At 37.5% G+C, this 22,115-nt stretch overlaps 2 protein-coding genes across 2 annotated transcripts; both read left to right on the top strand.

Moving 5' to 3' along the window:
• The first annotated feature begins 381 nt into the window (after nt 1–381).
• Nucleotides 382–22,060, top strand: LOC144650487 (uncharacterized). The gene is made up of 11 exons (XM_078510168.1): nt 382–613; nt 830–991; nt 3,726–3,887; nt 4,278–4,439; nt 4,756–6,293; nt 7,668–8,529; nt 9,353–9,979; nt 10,891–11,130; nt 11,605–11,796; nt 13,477–13,920; nt 20,649–22,060. Exons 1-11 carry the CDS (start codon nt 478–480, stop codon nt 20,777–20,779), a joined length of 4,656 nt encoding a protein of 1,551 aa, XP_078366294.1. The 5' UTR covers nt 382–477; the 3' UTR covers nt 20,780–22,060.
• On the top strand, nt 2,492–3,710 carry LOC144650513 (uncharacterized). The gene has a single exon (XM_078510207.1). It carries the CDS (start codon nt 2,591–2,593, stop codon nt 3,317–3,319), a length of 729 nt encoding a protein of 242 aa, XP_078366333.1. The 5' UTR covers nt 2,492–2,590; the 3' UTR covers nt 3,320–3,710.
• Nucleotides 22,061–22,115: the final 55 nt, after the last annotated feature.

Below are 22,115 nucleotides of genomic sequence, written 5' to 3'. Positions count from 1 at the left end.
ATTCAGGTATTTGAAATCCGAATTGTACAATCGAATGCACCATTAGGCGAGGCAAAATAAGCTAGCTGACAAAACAATTGATTTATTTTTAATTAATTGGTCAATTGTTACAGTATAAAGGAATGTGTTTTATAATAAATATTAATGTTCAACGAGACTATATTGTATCGTAAAGTTTAAATGCGCGTTTGATTCGAACTTTTCTAACACTGTTTGGACGCTCTACTACGGAGCTACAGGAATCTCGTGGTATCAACAACAGGCCGAATAATAAGATTTAAACTCATTTATGGTATATGTAGTTTTGTTGACATGCGAAAAAAATTATGATATCGAATGATGGCGCTGCTAAGAAAAGGATTCTTCTGATTTTTCGTAGTGGTCCTTGGTAACATTGTCACGGACAATACAAAACAAAGTAAAGTAAAGCTTGGAGACGCAGGGGTGCAAATCGCCGAAAAAATAAGCAAGCAACTTATGCGAGCAGTGGATGACGACAGCATTCCTTTAACTTTAAATGGAAAGAAGATTTTGCCGGATAAAAAGTCTTTAAACTTCTCTCAACCTAAAAAACTGTGTGCCAGAGGACAAACATTCAGAGACGGATTCTGTCGTAAGTTTGTATTATTGTATACTACCTTTGACGTAACTTATAATACTGAGCAAAATGATTCAATACGCCATATATCTTCTTCTAGCGACTTGCAATGTTGCTTGCTTGCTTGCTTGCTTCTTGTCATTTGCGCATCAATGACTGAATAACGGCACAACATAAAATGAAATATATTTTAACATAAAGACCATTTTTCTTTTCTTTATTGTTACATAGTAAATTGTACAGCAGGTACATATTTAAACAAACATCCTGGTACATGCGAAGATTGTGCGATAGGATTCTATCAGGAACAAGACGCGCAGACTGAGTGTACCAAGTGTCCTCCTGGTACCTCAACAACAGAAGTGAGAACGGATAACAGCTCAAATTGCTTGGGTACGGTATTTAATTGTAGTTTTGATAGATTCATCTGCAATATATACGAAAAAAAAAAAACTCTGTCTACACATATTGCATGTTTCTGAAGGATTTTATATAGTAATTAAAATTATGAATGAATATTGTTTTAAGTCGAGCAACTCGTAAAAATGCTCATATAAATCAATGAATTGTAGCAAAACTGAGTAAAGCTTAGTCAAATCTGGCTACCCATTTTTGCATTCAGGCAAGCCTGTGGATAAAGAAACATGACTTTTCAAGTGTTCCCTTGCATTGGAAAGCTTATCGATCTTGAAATTAATGGCTGAGGTCCCTTTAGCACATTTGACAACGCTGTTACAACGGTGTAACACTGTTTCAAGTGTGACCGACTACTTTTTTAGTGTCAGTGTCTGTTGCTCAGGTTACGCGGCTTAATCAAAGGATTTTAACAACGCTGTTTACAACTCTAAAAGTACGATCTATCTGGTGTCTATCTAAATCCACTTGAGATAGACCAATCACGGCCTTTCAAACGGGAAGTCCATTTCGCGATAAGAATTTACGCACTAATGTGATTTAGTTTCACCACGTTCAAAATTATAATTTTCAGCAGATCACTCTGAACGCGCGAAACAAACAACGAAGATTTCACTAGAAATCAACGACTGCTCACCGGCCTTCTACCTGCTGCATCCTACTAATTTATAAGTTAATTATTCTGTTTTTGATATGTCATCTTTGGTAGACGAACTTGTAATGGCGTGAATTTAACTTCATTCTTTACTTTTCCTTACAGCAACAATCGCAAAATTGCAGAGGCATGCGAGGCAAATTACAGAAATACTTTTGCACGTATTGAGTCTGATTGCACGTTGAGAGTTGGTTTTACTTCTCTGATGAATAACATCTCGTGCACTAAGCAATCAAATTTATTTCTGCATTTCTTTTGCGTACTCTACTATACGCAGAATTCTACCAAAGTCCATTGCACACTCTCTCCGCCCTGTAGGCTCCAGATTGGCACACCTGTATGGGTTACCAAAAACCCATAAAGAACAGTTGGCTATACGATCTATATTATCAGCAACGCACACGTATAATTTTGCTCTTGCTAAGTGGATGGACGAGAAACTGAAGCTCTTATCTCAAAATCAGTATACAGTAACTGATACCTTTGAATTTACGAAGGAAATTCATGAATTAAAGATCAATTCGGGAGAAATGTTGGTATTGTATGATGTCAGCTCGCTTTTTACCAACGTACCTCTGGATGAAACAATAGAGATCCTGGCTGACAGAGCTTTCAAAGACAATTGGTTCAATGCAACGTACAACCTGAACCTTCCAGAACGGATCTAGTCGATCTCTTGAGAGTAGCCACTAAAGGCCAACTGTTTCAATTAAATGGATCACTTTACAAACAGATTGATGGGGTTTCTATGGGGTTCCCACTCGGACCCCTTTTAGCTAATGTTTTCATGTCCTCACTAGAAGAAAACCTTGAGCGCACTGGAAAGCTCCCCTCTTTCTATCGTAAGTATGTCGATGACACACTTACTGTAATGCGTGACTTAACAACAGCGACTGACTTCCTTCACACCCTTAACAGCGTCCATGGAGGTGGAAAAGAACAGCATGCTCCCTTTCCTTGGCACACAGCTACTCAACCGCGCGCCTCGTGTTGAAACCAAGGTCTATGTGAAACCAACAAACACAGGTTTATTACTTCACCATAAAAGCCATGTAGACAATCGTTACAAACGGAGTTTATTGACCACCATGCTTGATCGCGCACACCGACTATCTTCCTCTTGGTTGTATTTTTCTGAAGAGTGTGATCGTTTAAATAAAGTTTTCTCAGGATTGAAATACCCACAACGTCTTATTGACTCCACAATCATTAATATCCTGAATTCAAGAGTCGCTGACCAGCAGCCCTCGCGGACGCCTCAAGAATCAACAGCCATTATTCGAGTGGTCATACCATTCAAAGACAAAAAGTCAGCCAATTATGTCAAGAAACAACTCAAGGACCTAGGCCTAAAGGTGCAGAGAACTGTTCAACCCGTGTTCGTTAGCCGTAAAATTGACCAAGGCCTCAAAGTACAAGAAACGAAGCCGCAAATCATCAACCAACAACGCGTTGTGTATCGTTTTCAATGTTACTTGTGCGATGCGAGTTATGTGGGTTATACGAGCGGACACCTACACACACGTTTTAACGTTCTCAAGAAATGCAGAAATACATTTGATTGCTTAGTGCACGAGATGTTATACATCAGAGAACTAAAACCAACTCTCAACGTGCAATCAGACTCAATACGTGCAAAAGTATTTCTGTAATTTGCCTCGCATGCCTTATTTTATTAATTTACGTAACAACTTTTTGAAATCGCATAATTTGTAATCTTTGTTAATCCTTCCTTGACAATGGCGTCATGAAGACCTCCGAAACGTCGGTTACTTTCGCTTATTTTCACTTGTTTGAGTTTAACAAAATCATTATTAATAAGAACTTTAAATATACGGTCAAAATAAACGTGTTATGGTGTTATTATGTTGCATGCGTTTAAGCAAATATACCTTATTTTCTATCAGAGAAATAAGTGATGCCTTATTTCTTGATTTCTTTCCAGTTTTACTATACAGCACACGTGGTTGTTTTTTGTCTAAACAATGATTGACCGATTGAATGCTTGCCGAAAAATATGGTCCATATTTTGTGTTTTTTTTTTTCTTTTGAAATAAGCTTTCTGTAAAGCTGGTACATTCTCACCTACTGGACTGGAACCTTGCATTCCCTGCGAAAGAGGTCTTTTTCAAGAAAACACAGGTCAGACTTTCTGTAAGAAATGTAAGGAGGGGCAGACAACTTCATCCGAAGGATCCAATAGCTCTGCAGATTGTGGAAGTAAATACCACTTTATATATAACCTTATTTAATCATTAAGAAATGTGAAATGTCATTTATTCTCCGATACATAAAACATCTTAAACATTTCATTTCTGTTACTTGGAGTACATAGAGTAGCAATTTATGGGTAGCTTTTTGTGATAGCATTTTTTTTTTTTTTGCTCTTTATTGTGTATTCTGATCTAGCCGCGCTGAAAGTACGTCACATGTGTTCTAAGCACATGCAACACGTGTTTAGGACTAAAGTCAACACTTTTAACCCTGACTATTTTTTTTTTTGAGTATTTTTAAGGATCACTCATGGTACATTGGTTATAGTGCCGTAGTCAGAAAAGAGAACAGCAATACGTACACAGCAATGACATATCTTGACTCTTGTTTGCATAGTTGCTTGTCCAATGGGTTCCTTTTCTCCAAATGGATTACAGCCATGTAACTTATGTAAAAGGCGCTCTTTTCAACCGAACAAAGGAAGACGAAACTGTTTGCCATGTCCTGGGACAACTGTGACCAAGGCGGAAGGATCCAAGAGTCGTCTGGACTGCATAGGTACGGGTAAAAAATGTAAAGTGATTGTTATTGATTGACATTATACTTGTAGGTACTTGTTTAAATTTAGGTTTCGTTAGCTTTGTAACTGGTAATTACGTAATTACGGGTGTTGTTAACTGCGTGCTTTTGTTCCAAATTTACAATTTTTTGTCAGAGTCGGAATAACAGAAATGAAAGCTTGGATTTATGCTACTTATTGATTAAAAAATGTTCCAGAAGGTAGAGTGAGGAAAGAGACAGACATGCAATGAAACAAGTTGTACATTTTCCATATTTCACAAGAGTTGTGTGCTTTTTTATTATTGTCCGACAGAAATTAACGAATGTGACTCGAATCCCTGCATAAATAACTCCACCTGTAAAAGCCTGGTTGCCGACTATTTATGTTCATGCCCTCTTGGATTTACCGGTAAACAGTGTGAAATAAACATCGACGACTGTAAAAATGAACCATGCCTGAACAACGGCACGTGCTACGATCTTGTCAACGGCTTTACCTGCAAGTGCTCCGCTGGCTATAAAGGGATCAACTGTGAAGAAGATGTTGACGAATGTATGTCATCGCCATGCATCAATAACTCTTCGTGCAGCAATATACCAGGAAATTTTACCTGCCTCTGTGCGCCCGGTTTCACTGGCGTGTTATGTGATGCAGAGATTGACGAATGTTCCACATCACCCTGCCTGAACGGAGCAACATGCGTCGATAGCATAAATGGCTATGAATGTATCTGTGATAAAGGCTTTCAAGGAACGAACTGCGATGACAAACTTGAAGCATGTGCATCCATTCCATGTCAAAACGGGGCTAAGTGCGTAGATGGAACCAACAACTATCAGTGCGTATGTTCAGAAGGTTTTAAAGGGGAACAATGTGAGACAGACATTGATGATTGTGTCAATACTCCCTGTTTTAACAATGCCACCTGCATTGACGGCATTAACAGATTTTACTGTCTTTGTGAAAATGGCTTCACAGGTAAAACTTGTGAAATCGAGATTGATGAATGCCTTTCCGAGGTCTGTATGAATAATGGAACATGCGTTAACACCGGCAACTATTACAAGTGCGACTGTAAGCCGGGATTTGACGGCTTAAATTGTGAAAACAACATCGACGACTGTGCATCAAATCCTTGTTCAAACAATGCTATATGTCAAGATGCAGTAAATAACTATACCTGCAGTTGCCCGCCAGGTTATACGGGAAAAGATTGCAGTATAGACATCGACGAATGTGAATCGCTGCCTTGCCTCAACAATGGTTCATGTTTGGATGAGGTAGACTCGTTTAAATGCCAGTGTATAAATGGTTTTGAAGGTGCTCAATGCGAAACTGATATTGACGAATGCGCAAGTTCGCCATGTGCTGGCAATGGTTATTGTATTGACCAGGTGGACGATTACAAATGTAATTGTTTCTATGGATTCACTGGCATTAATTGCGAGATCAATATTGATGACTGCGGTACAAATCCATGTGTCAATGACGGAACTTGTGTTGACCTGCTTGGAGGCTTCAGATGTTCCTGTAAGGAAGGTTACACTGGAGATGATTGCAGTTTTGACATTAACGACTGTTTTAGTTCTCCTTGCTACAACAATGGAACCTGTTATGACAAGGTATTTCATTACATCTGCGAATGTCCTGAAGGCTTTGTGGGATCACGATGTGAAACGAATGCCATTGATTGTTTTGAAGACACTTGCTTGAACGGAGGCGTCTGCAGAGATGGAATAAACAGCTACACCTGCGATTGTCCTTCTGGTTTTTGGGGACAACATTGCGAAATTGAAATTAACGAATGCGACTCGTTACCTTGTTTCTACGGAGGGACTTGTCACGACATGGTAAGACAATGTTAGCTAGGGAAGCACTATTCAGATATTTTGTGCTGTTTCTGAGCGTTTTTTGAAGGTTTGAAGTAGAGATTAATGTGTTTGTAAGAAGATTTTAAATGGAAATTGTTCGCACTTGCTTACTTCTTTTCTGTAGCCTTTTTTTTTAACTTAGCAAACCACCTTTTCTGGTGTTTTCCGTTGTTTTCTGTACATTACAAAGCAATAGAAGACTGAATTTAAAATGTCCCATATATGTTTACCAATTTTTGTACAAAAGTATAGGGGTACTCTGTGTTTTCGCGAGAGAATTTAACCTCAGTTAAGCTTTAACTGAACTTTTATACTTTGCCACTGTTATTATAGATTTGAATTTTGAATTCAAACAAAAGAAGAAACCAGGCAAAATATGCAGACCTTTTTTCTCTTGAAAAAGAACAATGTAGCCGCAGTTCGTAAGGTTGAATGGTGCCTGCATTCCCGATATTTTTGGCGAGACCAAAAACTTTCAAGGAATTTTTTGTCTGGATAAAAATTGTTTTGCTTAACTTTGGTTACATTAGCCGTTGAAAGCAGTATATCCAATAAGCGAAGTTAAGTTGCCGAGCCCAACAACGAAAAAAACCTGCATTGAACTTGTTTCAAAAACAGAATTTTATGATTGAAAATCATATTATATATCCTTCCTTTTTTTTTTTTTTTTTTTCCTTTTTTTCTCTTTTTTTTTTTTTTTTTTTTTTGATGTTGTACTTTTTTTTTTTTTTTTTTTTTATTTTTTTTTTTTTTTTTTTTTCTATAAAACGGGGGAAAAAAAAAAAAAAGGTCCCCCCCGGGCGGGTGTTAAAAAAAAAAAAAAGAAAGGTTGTTCAAAAAGATTTTTCGTTGTGCGCGTTTGTGATTGGACGAACGATGTTTTTTCACTAGTGAGTTTTCATCGTTCCCTTTTTCTATTGGCTAATGTATTTTACGTATCATTTGTACACAATCGTTTTTTCGTGAGAAAATCTCAGTATCTATGATATAAAATAAGTGCTTCTATGTACATTGAGTTTTTTGCTCTTTTCTGCAGCTGCCGTCTTTACCTGTTAAGCATCGATGGCGAGAATCAAGTCAACACTCCCACCGCCCAACAGTACTTTCCATTTTTAAAACAGATCTCCTTGCCCTATTTTAAAAGATATTCATGCTCTTATGGGAGAGGGGACGCATAAAAGCTGAACACTTTGGGCTTGTTCGTCTTGTGCAGTATAGGCAAAGCCAGAGATCTAAGAAAATGAAATCTCTTTTTTTTAGTTTTCCGTGGGTAAAAGAGGAACCGATGATAAAAAAAGTTAGCCTTTTCAAAACAGTCTTTTTCTTCATATCTGTTATGTTTCAATGTTCCAGGTGAATGGTTTTCGTTGCACTTGTCCTTCTGGATTTACAGGCAGTCAATGTGAAAAGAACATCGACGACTGTGAGCTAAGCCCCTGTGTCAACAATGGAACCTGTACTGATGAAGTAGATAATTACACGTGCTACTGTCCTAAAGGATTTACTGGTGTTCAGTGTGAAAGTACCATAGACTACTGTGCGGAAGTCAGGTGTGACCACAATGGCAGATGTATCAATTCTCCTGAAGGGTTTAAATGTGAGTGCAGCAATGGTTATTACGGAGAAATGTGCCAACTCGAGATAGATGAATGTTCGCTAGAACCGTGTTTTAACGATGCAACCTGCATCGATGGTGTGAACAATTTTACCTGCCTATGCCCTGAAGGAGTTACAGGACAGCTCTGTGAACTTGACATAGACGATTGTGCAAACAAACCCTGCAAGAACAGTGTGGGCTGTGCCGATTACATAAACGGATTCACTTGCATTTGTTCTGAGGGCTACAATGGAACTTTATGCGAGAATGACATAAACGAATGTGAGTCCAATCCGTGTTTAAACAACGGAACGTGCACAAACTTGGCTCCAGGGTATAAATGCGATTGTCTTGACATATTTTCAGGACAGGACTGTGAGACTGATTGGGATGTATGTCAATCCAGACCCTGTCTTCATGGCGGAAATTGCACAACTGATTATTCCAAAGGTACCTTTCTTTGTACTTGCCCGGCTGGTTTTAAAGGATTGCAGTGTGAAGAAGACATTGATAACTGTGCCTCAGTTTCGTGTTCCGACAATTCCTTCTGTGTTGATTTAGTGAATGGTTACGAATGTGAGTGCCTTCCATCATACACTGGCGACCACTGTGATATTCGTGAGTATCCATTGTTTGTCAATAATAAATCAAGTTTATCTTATAGCTAAAATTATCGTGCGTATGTCTTTAACTAAAAAAAAACAGAGCATAAGAAAGTTCACTTAAGATCTTGCGTTCGTGCACTCAATTGCAAGAGGATCATTTTCATTCGGCTTGTTTGCAAAAAAATGATATTTTGCATGCATTTTCTAGCCGGCTTCCACCAACCGAACAATGTAAGAGATTTGATTACCATCAGCAATACTGACCAATAAGTCGGAGGCCGCGTGGAAAGCTTGCTTTCGTTACTTTTGCTATGATTCTTTCAGTAATTTCCGCCTGGCTTCCTCTATGGAAAATGTCTGTATAGTACTAAGACAGTGGTAAATTATTTATTTAAGAAAAAAATAGCTGGATTCTAGTAAGGGGGAATTTCACTTTTACGAATTTGGTTTGGGTATGTATTTTTCTCCTGTAGCAATTTAAGAGGACTGAAACCTCTTTTTCTATATCTTATTTATGTTCTAATAAAGATGATTGCCGCGTCATTTCGCTCCCTCGATAGTTGAGAGCACCCTGGCCTGCGACTCATTTTCTCTTTAAGCCATCTCTGAAACGAAATGGCCTGGCTCTGATCGGTATCAGAGTATATAGACATAAAAGTTATATTTTGCATTTCGCCCGTTTGGTGAGGTTTAAGGGTCGTGTCCATTAAACATTATCTTTCTTATTCAGTTAAAGCTCATCTCTTTCACAAACGTTTAAAAGAAATGGGTAAATACCTACTGAAGTGATGGACTATATGTGACTAATGTGACTAAATTATTGCTTATCTTTACAGTCCTTGGAAGCAACTTTGATCTGATTTTTAAAGGCAACACCACCGACAACATGGTTCTTCTTCCTCATATGAATAGAGTTCCTAGCATGCGTCGCTTTACCGTCGCCATGTGGGTCCGAGCAGACTCGGAGTTCAAGTCAGGCACTCTGTTTGGATATAGCGTGGAACAGAAAGTCGACGAAATGATACTACTCTATTTTTCAGCCTTACAAATCCACCTTCAAGTCAAAGATAAAGTAATCAGCGCTAATGCTACTATAGCCGATGATAAATGGCATGTCGTTGCAGGGGTGTGGAATGGAGTGACAGGAGTTGGATCTGTGTATTTTGATGGACTGGAGATTGGAAAGAAAAATCATGTTTACAAAGGAAGTCTTATGTTAGGTGGTGGTTGGATTTCACTTGGCAAAAGGTTCCTAGCTACACAGAACAAAACTGATCCGTCAACTTTCTATTCTGGCACTTTACACGAGGTGAATGTCTGGAGCACTGCAGCGCAACCTGATCACATGTGGTTGGCGGCTCAGAACTGTACCTGGCCCATTCCAGGTAGCACAAAAGGTTGGCCAGACTTCCTTTTTGGAATCAAAGGAAATGTGGAGAAGAAATTCAAATCGGACTGCAAAGGTACCTAATAATAAGTATTAGCATAACCCAGTTGCCGTCTATTGGTAAACGCGCGATCTGATTGGTTATACAGGTACCTTCTATCGATTTTTATACGGCTCTCGGAGCGGGCGCTCAATTTTACGCAGACATTTTTCAACAAATCCTTCAAAAGATCAACTCTCGCGATATCGTGTGTTCAAAAAATCTGCTACTGGCTATGCTAAAACAATTAGACGGCTCGCTCCCGGTTTCTACCGGATTTCTATCAGCCTGTAGATACCTCGAGCGTGCCGTCTAATTGTTAAAAAGTAAAAGGGGGCATCCCAGTTTTAAGTGCAGAATGCACTGTTGTGATGGTTTGTTTGGAGTGCTCTTCTAACCCACTAAGACGGAAAAATGCTTCAGTGCTATGATGTAAATTTTAACATCTGATTAACAATTAAATAATATCAATAAATTAACTATTCTTGTGAAAAAATGAAAGAAGTGAGGGGCACGTTGTGCTTACATTTTAGACTTGGGCTTGGTTACATTGCATGTGGAAATTTTGTCGCTAATTACGCAAGACTAAGACAGTTGTAGATATCACAAAGCACTATTTTGATTAAATAAGAAAGTTAAGCATGTTTTTACTCGTGATATATCGTAAAATTCCGATGATAAGTCCATCTGAAAAACCCCGCCCTTTACCCTCACCCCAAAAAATTCTCATTAGGTTAATAAACCTCTCCGCAGGAATATATGCACGTGGGCTTACAAAAACTTTTTATTATAATTTATGTCTTATAAGAAAGAGTGTTGTATTTTGCCATTACAGTATGTTGAGAGACATGTCATGTTCATTTAACGACTGTAGAACTTGCTTTGTGATTCATACCGTTATGTGATATTCTCGCTTATTGCCAACCACTTTTATGTTTTCTACACAGCTTTGGAGATGACTGGAGGGAATTCCTTTCACTTTGCAAGATGCGGGTCCCATAACGCTCAGTATTTCTGTACATGTGAGCCTGGATTTACCGGTGATCACTGCAAAATCAATATTGATGAATGTGCCTCAAATCCTTGTGTCCATGGGAAATGTGTTGACGGTATTAACCAATATGACTGTGTTTGTCAGAATGGCTACTGGGGGAACAACTGCGACAAAAAGATGAGCATTGTTAGAGGTAAGAGCTGGTTACGAATATTCTGAATCTAATTTTGTTAAGGCAGATTGTGATATTATTTTTACTAATACAATGTATAAGCCCCTGATTATGCCTAACGACAAAATATTCGGTTGTAAACTGACCCTCGATCCCCCACCCGAATGTAACCCCTCCCCTACCCAGCTTTTCCATGTTAACTTACTGTTGTCCTCGCAGGAAAAATACAAATGAATAAGTGTGCAGATCAATACGATTAATCAGAGTGGCTCTATATATCGCTCATCGAAAACTCTTTTTAGCTCATTTTCCATCTCCACCCCTCTTCCCTTCCCCAGTTATTAACCCACTAAACTTTATGAAATATATAAGGCCAGGGCTTATAACCTCCTCTCGCCCCGTTCAGTGGGTTAATGAGGAGCTTAAGCGTGTCAATCGAACACACCTACGTTACGAATGTTATATAAATAAGCAAATGCATACATTATTTTTCAGCGTGTCCAAAACTGGGAGAACCATTTAAGGGGTATAAAAATTGCTCGAAGGCTGCTGGAAGGCCTGTTTGCAAGCTGCAGTGCCGTGAGGGGCATTCGTTCGACGTATATGCAGAAACTACGTTTGTATGTGGTCCTGATACTAAGTGGAGATGGAATGGATTAGACAAAGTAAAGCTACCCATGTGTTCTGGTAAGTTAATAATAATAAAAGACAGTCTGGCATTTCTTTTCTCGTATCAGTTGTAATTGTAACTTTCACTGAAAACAAAACCCCAAATTGAAATCTGTTAAATGAGACCGCTGAATAAAACGACTATAAAAGATGCCTCTGAACAGTGTAAATCTTAAATCGAGTTTTACAAATATTCACAAATAATACACAAATATTTACAAATATTTACAAATAATACGGTAAATATTTACAACTCTGTGCATTGTTTTTTATTTTAGTTTTCAGTGCTTTTCAGTAGCGAGATTTAAACATAATAATTACACGATTGATACGTGAGGCTGATCAACAGCCCAAAGTACTCTAGTCGCTACTCTAAATGGTGGGCGTTCACTCCATGATCCACATAGTGTTTCATCCAGTTTTCTCCTTTTACGATTATAAATCAATTGAAATGTAGCATTGTGCAATAAAAAAAAAAAAAAATCATCCGTGTACTTTGGCCCAATTACTTTGCTATTAAAAAAGTAAAAAAAAAAAAACAAAGAAAATAACTCAGGGCCCGGCAAAACGCGGAAACATGTTACCATGTTTGTTTCCTCGTTTATGTTTTTGTTTATGCCGTGCAGCAGAAGCAAATTTTGCTTCTTGCAAACAAGATCGACGCTGGATCGACGCTCCCGTGTGGCAAAATTGGGAAACATTGGGGAAATAACTACGCGGTACGGGTGTTTCTAGAAACATGCTTCCTCGTTCTTCCAGGCCTTTACATATCGGTCCCGCTTGTGTCAAAGGTTAAAAAAAGGTCAAAAAAGAAAGGTACTTTTGGTCAACTCGAAATCTTGCGAGATTCTGTTTAAAGGGACGCTAAACTCAGCTTTTATATGCGCGTGGTGGCGCTAAAAGGCCCGACAAAAAAAAAAAAAAAAAATAAAAAAAAAAAAAAAAAAAATTAATTTTGGAAAATGTTTTTTTAAAATTTCCCTTATATAAAAATATCTGACTTCAGTCCGGCAAGGGGAAAAATATTTATAATACACTCTTTTTTTCTATAAGAATAATGTCAAACATTTGGCTAGTGCAGGTTATCCTTTTATTGCAATTGGCTGATTTTGCCGTATAGAGAAAGGACGAATTTAATACAGTTTAGTTAAAACATATAATTGTATGTTAATACTGCTAATAATGTTACAAATTTTCAACACAACAAATTAAAATATTCTTTTCAAAATCTCAGCCTCGAGTTTATTCTTAAAATATTCTTTTAATTTCGCATATTTGAGCCGCGATATTCTTTTAAATTTAATTGTTATAGAAAACAAGAGTGTAGAAACAAATTTGAAAATCGTGTCATTGACAAATGATTACATGTTTTATTGGTTTCTTAATTTCTCTTAATAATTACGCAAGGCATGTTTAGTGTCAAAATAATACGTATAATGTCAAACTAACAATATATTTCTACAAAAAAAAAAAAAAATATGGTGAACAAAAACATAATTGTGAAGAATTTATAACCAGTTCTACTACTGCAAAGTTTACCTTGCTTTGCCTCCTCGGACATTCCGTACGTAATTTACATTTTGATGTAAAAACGAGCATTGTTGTAGGGGTGTTCAAGACCGAGTAATAAACCCAATTAAACGCGTTTTATTTAATCTGAATGGATTTTCATTTCTGAGTTTTATGTTTACTTTTTAGGTGCTGTCTCGCCAAGAGAAATCAAACATCGATTTTCTCTGAAATTTCGCAATATATTGTGCCACAGGAGCCAAAACTTGATGCAACTGCCCTACTTAATTCAGCGTGAAGTGAAAACATCGCTCAAGAGTGTTCCAGGATGCTCTTTTGCCGATGAATGTGAAACCCAGGCTGTCAGGACGTCTACATGTTACACTGTAAATGAGCCTTTACAGATTCTGTTTTTGGTGTCGATCAAGAAAAGCCATTCAAAGTTGAAGGCAACCATAGAGGAAACCAGCGAAGCTGTCTTGTTCCAGTTGCAGTACACCGTCTCCACGGGGAAGTTCGGGATAAGTATCAATGGGAATTACATGACTGCGGAAAAGTCGTCACTCACACACCTTTCCACCCAGTTTAAATGCTCACCTGGATCTGTTTTAAGCAGCGGCAAAACGGGCTGCGGTAAGTTTAAATGATAAAATTATTTTTATGTTTTGAAATACTCGGATGTTCTCGATTACATACCGAAAACATCGTAACTGTACTGGTGGAAGGGTAAAGAGATATGTGTTTGGCTGAAACTCACGCAAAAATGGTTATGGTGACGCAAATTTTTAAGACGAAGTGCTCAGGTTTTCTGGTTTGCGGACAACTAGTTTGAAGCATAGTCCTCTGTTCTGGCGAATCTATTACAATATAGCCAAAAAAAAAACTGGCGATCTTTACCCACGCAAAAATGTCAATTGCATGTGCAGTTTTTCTTTGCTCAAAGTCGAATTCCTCCATGCAGACCAAAATGATACGAGCTAAATAAAAAAAAAACTTAGAGTGCTTTAAAGCTGGTAAAAGAGCCGTGCAACACAAACTTAAAATTTTGACAGAGTGAAAAAATGCAACAACCCAGGAAATAAAATCAAAGATCTCTTCGAGATATCGACTTTTTTTGCATGAAGTTAGTATGAGTAGAAGGTTTATCCTGGGCATTGTTGTTCGAACATATCATGGAAGAATTCAAACGTCTTTCAGTTCAAGCATTTTTTTATTTTCGCGGAGTAAATGCTGTACTTGTCAGTTGCGACGGCTGGGTGCTTTGCGACTCATATACTTTGGCTTGGTTAAAAAAGGTAAACTTTGACGTTTGCCTTTAACATGTTTAATCGAAATAGTTGTTTCCTTTCGAGTTAGAAAGATTTCTACTCGGCTTAATGCAGAAAAATAACGCCTGATCGCAGGTTAGGTTACGCACGACAGAGTTACCTTTTGTCTCGTCACGCAATCTTAACCCCACATTGAGAAGTAAATTTTCGTTTGGATATTACCAAAAGCCGCTTCTCCTCGTTATTCTTTACCTTACGGCTACACATTCCATTTCTAACGACTCCAGCAAAACAGTTGCTGTTTATTTTTCTAATGGCGATGCATTAACTTCTGAACGGAAGAAACGTTTAACGTTTACTGCTTCCACCGGAAGTAATTTCACAACAGGCTACAAAAACACTTATAAATATCACTTAACACATTTAATGATGTTGCAATTAGCGAAGCGCACTAATGACGTCACAGAATTTGACCCCCGGTGTGAGTCAAAATTCGGACAAACAAACCGCTCTGTAAGAGCAATGTATGGTTGGCGGGCACTTTGGAGGCATATTTAGCGATTGTTTCACAAAACCATGGCCAGATTGGCTCGGACTTCGGAAAGCCTTACCTGTGCAACGTAGAAAGCTCAAACCGTGGTTTGAAACAAAAGGTTTGACAAACAGAGCGATTATTCAATAAATGTGTAAAATGTTTTACTCTCAGATATTGAATGGATTATAAAGGCCCGATTTGCTGCCGGGATTTGCTGACAGAAAACATTTATTTTTATGAGAAATGCAAAACGTTTACACTGTTCTTAGTGGCACATTTTGCAACACAACAGAGCTAACCTCAGATTTTATATGCCACCACAAAATTACACAAAGAAACGCTCGTCCGATCGGTCCCCTTGCCTGACCCGAATATTAAACGGGGTCAATTTCGTTACACAATTGTCGCGGCAAATACTATTTAATATACACTGTTCGAGCTCGGCAGCTGTAGCTGCAGTCTGTAATAGTAATGGGGATAAATAATAGCTTTATTTAAATCAAACCCACCGTAAATTCTATTAGAAAGGCGTTTGAATAGCATAATATTTTCGCCCTCTATCTATCATGTGTCGAAACAGATCGGATGGCCGGCGATCAGTGCCGTCAAATTCGGGAAGAATTCTGAACTTCTTGCAACCGACGATCTTTCCGGTGCCTAAATGAAGCAAACATACAAGTGCTATCCTTCGAAATTATATAATTCGATAGTAATTCGCTATCCGCCGCTTAAATTTCTCGGCAGCCTGAATAATTTTGCAGTGGAAATCAAGGTGTCATTAGCGGATCTTCGACTAATAAATTCAATTTTGGGCCATTTTTTGGATACCTTCAATCTGTTTTTCACTTACTAAAGCAAAAATGTTTGAAATCTATCATTTTTCGAGTCTTTCGAGAATCTCGGCCTCAAATGAATGATTTGCCACTAATCGGATCCTGTGTTTTGCGTGGAGCATTCTGGGATCGCTAGGGGGAAACATTGCAAGTCGCTAGAAGAAAATGTATGGCGAAAAGTTTTTTTGACACTCAAAAATACTATTTTGGAGAGAGATCAACGCTTTTTCGCGAGTATTTTATCAGGAATGGATTTGGGCATTGTTGATATTCAAAAGTGTAAGTTTTTGTTTGAATAACCGTGAAATATGTGATCAAGTTTACCGATAAACCTCCTTGCTTTCGTAAGGTTTATTTTGAAATTAACATCTCAAAATGGTCTCGAAATATTAGAAGTTAGGTATATATCGGGAGGAAATTACTTACTAAAGCCTTTTGGGTTGTATTTACGTGTGTACAGGATTATTTCTATGCTAAGTTATACAAATAATTTTAGTAATATGCCCGGCCGGTAGCGATCACTGTCATCCGACTGAGGTGTAAAAATGTACTACCGGGGAACTACGCAGACCTTCGACCTCTACACATTTGCTGGCGGCATTGATAGGGCTCTACTCAACTTAAAACACTTCTTAATAATACAGCTGACAAGGATATAGTTCCCGTTATAAACTAGTAATAAAAAAAATAGATTTAATAAACGACCAAATCCAAAAGCGATTGGGAAATTTATAAAAGTCACGATCGTAGGAGTCTGTGAATGTCTGTCACCTTTAATATTACGAAGCCATAATAATTCTTTGTTTATAAAAGACGCGACTAATAAATTTACAGCTTGTGCAAACGTTAAATATTATTCAACTACTGAAAGGACTTTATTGAGCTATTTCCAATTTTATAACATTTCGAGACCCCAGTTTAACACGCGATGTCTATTTCACAATACATGTAAACCTTCATAAAAGCGGTAGATTTTATCGCATATCTTACGGTTATTCAAACAAAACCTAACACTTTCAACGTACCAACATTGCCCGAATCCATTTCTGATAAAATACTGGTGAAAAAGCCTTGATCTCCCTCCAAAATCGTATTTTTGAGTGTCAAAACAACTTTTCGCCATACATTTTCTTCTAGCGACTTGCAATGTTTGCCCCCTAGCGATCCCAGAATCCTCCACGCAAAACACAGGATGCGATTAGTGGCAAATCATTCATTGTGCCTTTCTCGCCCTTTTTTTCTTGTCAAGAATGCGTCCCTCCATACAAAGCCTTTGCCAAAACTAAAATTGTTGTCCGACTCACGCAGGGGGGGGGGGGGGGGGGTGGTATCATGTGGCGAAATCTATTTTTAGTAATAGTGCGCTTTGCTAGATGATGTTGCAATTCTAAATTGTGTAACTCAGCAGAAATAATCAATTGTCACGAAATGAGTTCCCTTTGGTTAACTATTAGCAACGTTTTAGTGTGTTCGTGCGGGTAATGTTTGACCTCCTAACCTCTTTCAGTGCTTTGGCTAAATTAAAGGCACGGCGCCGCACAGTAAAATCTTTAGAAAAGCACTCACTTGAGAAACACGCAAGTCGTGTTTGCGTTAGTCACGGAGTGAACGTGACATGAATTTCCTTTACCACGTCATCTTTAGCTTTTTAAAACCACATGCCAAGCCGGAAAAATGCCAGCTTACGCATGCAAATATTTATTTTGTTCCGAATGTTCAATAAAATAACCCAAACCAGTTCATTTAAAAGAAAGCCAAATCACACCAAAATAAAAAGTAGACTATAAAGGCTATCCCATTGTGTTTCTGTATCCCGTGCTTTGACACATTCTTGCTGAGCTTGCAACTTACGTTTCGATAACGTTTCGATTCTCAAAATACCGTAAACTCAAAACAAAAATTGGGATATCCAGAAAATAAGTCGTTGTTTTGCAATATTTAACACGTTCCGGGTAAATTGTACGACTTGTACTCGGAGCCAAACGCTTGAGTAACACAACAATAAATATTTCACACAAACAGAGCGCAGAGTATTCAAACTGAAAATAGGTGAATGATTATTTATAGCTACAAGCGAGAGATCGCGTGACATGGGTCTGACGTAGTGGTAGTTTTAAATAGCTTGGACATGTCCAAGCGGTCTTTGTTTTCGCTATGTGTTTTTAGGTTAAATTAATATTAGCGCCTAAAGACTTGTACTAGTAAAAATTGCGTTCTTAATCGTTTTAAACTTCGCTGCCTTCGAGCGCTGAACCCCTTACATTCTTAATTGGTTATGTGACGTAAGATTTGGGCTACTCACGTTTTTGATTCTTATATAATGTTTGTAAATTTGACAAGTCACGTTTTTCTACAAGAACGGAAGTGCTGAAGCACAACTATAGAGTGACACTTTACAAGTCACGCGCTTTGATCACCCACAGCGGAAAGTATTCCCTTGAGAAATTAAAACAGTCCCTTGAGAGTTAACAAGAATGCAATCCCTTCCGGTTCAGATTTTAGCCCAGGTAAACGCTATTCTACTTCTTTTTGCTTGTAAACAAGCAAAAAAAGTCGAAAAAAGATGTCTATCTGCCGATTTTTAATACCTGAAGTAAATTACCCATGTTGAATATGATGGTTATTTAACAATTAATATTATTAGCCGAAGGCGAAGTGAATCTCGGCGAATATTCGAATATTCGCCGAGATTCACCGAGCCTGAGGGGAATACTTGTTTTAGACTAATTTTCAGAGGTGAATATCAAGAACTATAAAAATAAAAAAAATAAAACACGGAAACAACAAACACAAGTACTCGCTTGAATACGTGTAAACAAGTTTAATTCATCGATTATCTAGGGAGCAAATGTTCGATTTTTGTTCGATTTTTGCCAAAATATACCAAAATGATCAATTATGACCAAAGTTTAATTTTTACTGGTCACTTAGTCACAAAGGTTACCATAGCAACGATTGTTCTTTCCTTTTGTTTTTAAACAAGCCTAATTTTCTCGAAATCTATATTGACTTTTTGTATTTTTTTTAAATATGTTAAAGATTAGTAGATTAACTAACTGTTGACAGGATTTTAAAAAAATCTGTAAGTTAGAGTAGTTAGCGTTTTCAAGTAAATCAAGAATGAAATTTTCAGAAAAATTCCGTTTTAATGTAAAATAGGTGCTTTTAAATTGTTTCGTAGTATTTGAACGCAGTTATTCAAAATGAAATATAAATACTTACACCATCAAAGACCATTAACTAAAAGCGAGAGAGTTTTTGCTTTAATTTGTTAAAATATATTGGCTGCCAATTGTACTAGGAAACTACAAGAAGTTACAAAAAACTTAATTCTCGTTTAACTCTAAAACGCTCTTACAGATTTTTCTGAAATTTTGTCTACAAGTAGCCAATCCACTGTACTTTAACATATCAAAAACTAAATACCAATTGTCAACCTAGAGTTCGAGAAAATCAAGCTTGTTTGAAAACAAAAGAAAACGACAATCGTTGCTATGGTAACCTTTGTGACTAATTGACCCGTAAAAAATTAAACTTTGGTCATATTTGATTATTATGGTGTATTTTGGCAAAAATCGAATATTGGCTTCCTAGATAGTTTTCATTTTCAAAACGGCCACCCTAGGGCTAAAAAAACTACATCGAGCCTCCTTAAGCAATAAAACGAAACAAAACAAACACTACGTAAAAGACAGATATCTAGTACCTTTGTTTAATCGTTGGCGACTTCTGAGCAATTGTGTAAATCCTCTTGAAATACGTCGAGTAGCTCTGACCAGAAAAGAACTAAATAATTTTGGTCAATTGATCTGCCACTGACTTTCTTGTGGCCGCGTACGATCTCTAAAACCACCGTCCTTAGCAACAATTTTAATGCCTTGACAACCATCTCTTGAAAGTATCTTCGGTTTAAAACCCTTCGAAGGCAATTTTCAACATTCCAACTGTTTTGAATACTCCGAATTTGACGTGATTTCTTTCGAATGAACGAAAATTTCGTTCAAGAAATGCCGTAATATTTACTTGCCTGAATGGCAAAGTTGGCGTGGCTTGGTAACAAAGTCCTGAAATGCCATATTTGCCTCTAAATGAGGTGAATATAACGTCATAAACAAGAGCTTCTTGACCAATCAGAATGCCTCATTCTTATATTCACCACTTGAAACTAGACCAATAGTTATAATAACTTATTTCATATCGACTAGCCTTGCTTTCTCTGGCTTCAATTTTTAGTCCCGACAAGCCGGTTGTTTTCCAACATTTTTATCTAGTAAGAGAATTAAGTTTTTTCCTGGCCATTCTTAAAAGCATTAATTTGAGATAGTAGGTCATTTCCGATACGTCTTTTCCTCTGTTTTACAACCAGTTTAATACTTTTCAAATAGAAACGTTTTTACCTGCACGTTTTGAAAGAGAGGTAAGAGGCAACTCGGAAATGGCTTATAAGTCTAGTCCATGTTTTGGGTCTTCCAAAAAAAAAAAAAACTACAGATGAACTCATAATGTACGCTTCAAGCATTCTTTTCCCTTTACTCGTGCTCGACTCCACTATGCCATGCTTCCAACTTAAACACTGCAATCACACGCTAGCGATGATTTCGTAAAAAAAGTCGAATCGAAATGTGTTTATTTGCACAAAGTTTCACTTCCTTACTAATAAGGTCTAAATAGGTTGACGCTTTGAAGTAAACCATTAATTTAGTGTCGTATGTTTCTGTTTCACAGTTGCATGTCCCGTGGGAACGTTTTATGACAAAGAAACTTTCAAGTGCAAAGCCTGTGGCCGCGGCACGTACCAAGACCGGGAAGGACAGACCAGCTGTCTGTCTCATCATTTGCACGGATCAGGAAAATAGCTGTCAGTTGACTTTTAATCTAACGATACTACAAAGGTGGTGGAGTTAGAGAGGTCAATGTAATGGCTTGGTCTAAATGCAATATCAAACCATATATAACAAAGCATCCTAAATGAAATTCAAATAAACCGCGCTATTATAGCTGGAGCTCAACTAGAGTTAGTACCATCACTTGTGTGGTCTTTAGTTGCAAAATTTGATTAATTAATCTAGTAATGATTACGTAGTGTTTACAGAAGACTGCAGGCCAGTAAAAATTAAATACGTATCAGGGATTGTTTTTCTAGTTTGAAGACTACTTTTTAACTTTTGGGTGTGAATTGTGGCATAGTTTTTAAATATCCTGCTTGTAACAAAATAGGGACTTCAAGATCTACGAAGCGACGAGCGGCTTTAAGAATCCTGTAGCCGATGAAAAATTGAGAAAACATGTTCTCGGAGCTCGTGCTCTTTCTTCCTTTAAAAGGGTGTGGCATTAGCATAAGAAACAACTCGCCGGCTAAAAGATCTTTCAGAACGAAAATGCCTAACACTTATGTTGTTCAAGAAATCATATAGTGCAGGAAGATTTTATCACACGGGTTAACAACAATTGTGAAAACAAACTTTTGAGTCTAAGTACGTACTTCTCCAAGAAATTAAAGATACGTACACCGTATACGTAGTGATTGGCATTGAGAACGTCTTTTCTTTCTCAAATATTTTACTGACAGCTACTATATCTTAAAGGCCCTCGTAAGTGGATTAATAAATTTTAATAGCTCCATTTGGACTTAAACGTTTATTACCTCTCAAATTACAGTGAAGTGAATTTATAATACTTTCACTTTTTGTTAAGACTGTTTAAACGTGATACGATCTATATTCAGGAATAGTAAATTATCACAAAGAGTGCCAAAGTGCTTCCATCATATCTCTAAAGTAGACTTGTCACCTGGTAAGGCTTTGACTTTTCAGTGATTGTGATCCTTTGTGATATCAATGAATAATTTTTTTCATTTTCATGAGCTGAGGTTCGGTCTTACCGTTATACGGGTGTTTAAAACAAACATCTTGAGACTTTGGCATACGGAAGGGACTTGGCAATCGGATTTCTTTCCTGTATGGAGGAGGACAACTAGTAAACGAGTGTATTTAGTTTGTGTACGGGTAGGTTCACGCAGACTGCATTTTTTATCTATTGTGATTTAAGATGGATGATTTCCGTTATTCTAGTGTTATGCTTACTTTTTAGCTCAAAAAAATGTAAGTGTTATTAAAAGTTTTCCATTTTTCCTTGAAGTTAGTCGTCCATGCCTCAATTTCCTTTACTATTTTTTAAAAACGCTTTCATAGC

Source organism: Oculina patagonica, chromosome 4 (genome assembly GCF_052425735.1).
Source record: "Oculina patagonica isolate OP01 chromosome 4, crgOcupat, whole genome shotgun sequence".
Classification (NCBI taxonomy): Eukaryota; Metazoa; Cnidaria; class Anthozoa; order Scleractinia; family Oculinidae; genus Oculina; species Oculina patagonica.
The sequence above is the reverse complement of the archived record's forward strand: the minus strand, read 5'-3'. Positions and strand labels throughout refer to the sequence as shown.

What these genes read in the sequence shown, in the direction of transcription:
- LOC144650487 (XM_078510168.1), top strand. Translation starts at nt 478, where the DNA reads ATGCGAGCAGTGGATGACGACAGCATTCCTTTAACTTTAAATGGAAAG. An exon ending in TAACAGCTCAAATTGCTTGG is followed by an intron (nt 992 to 3,725) that starts GTACGGTATTTA and finishes TTTTGAAATAAG; the next exon opens with CTTTCTGTAAAGCTGGTACA. An exon ending in GAGGGACTTGTCACGACATG is followed by an intron (nt 6,294 to 7,667) that starts GTAAGACAATGT and finishes TCAATGTTCCAG; the next exon opens with GTGAATGGTTTTCGTTGCAC.
- LOC144650513 (XM_078510207.1), top strand. Translation starts at nt 2,591, where the DNA reads ATGGAGGTGGAAAAGAACAGCATGCTCCCTTTCCTTGGCACACAGCTA.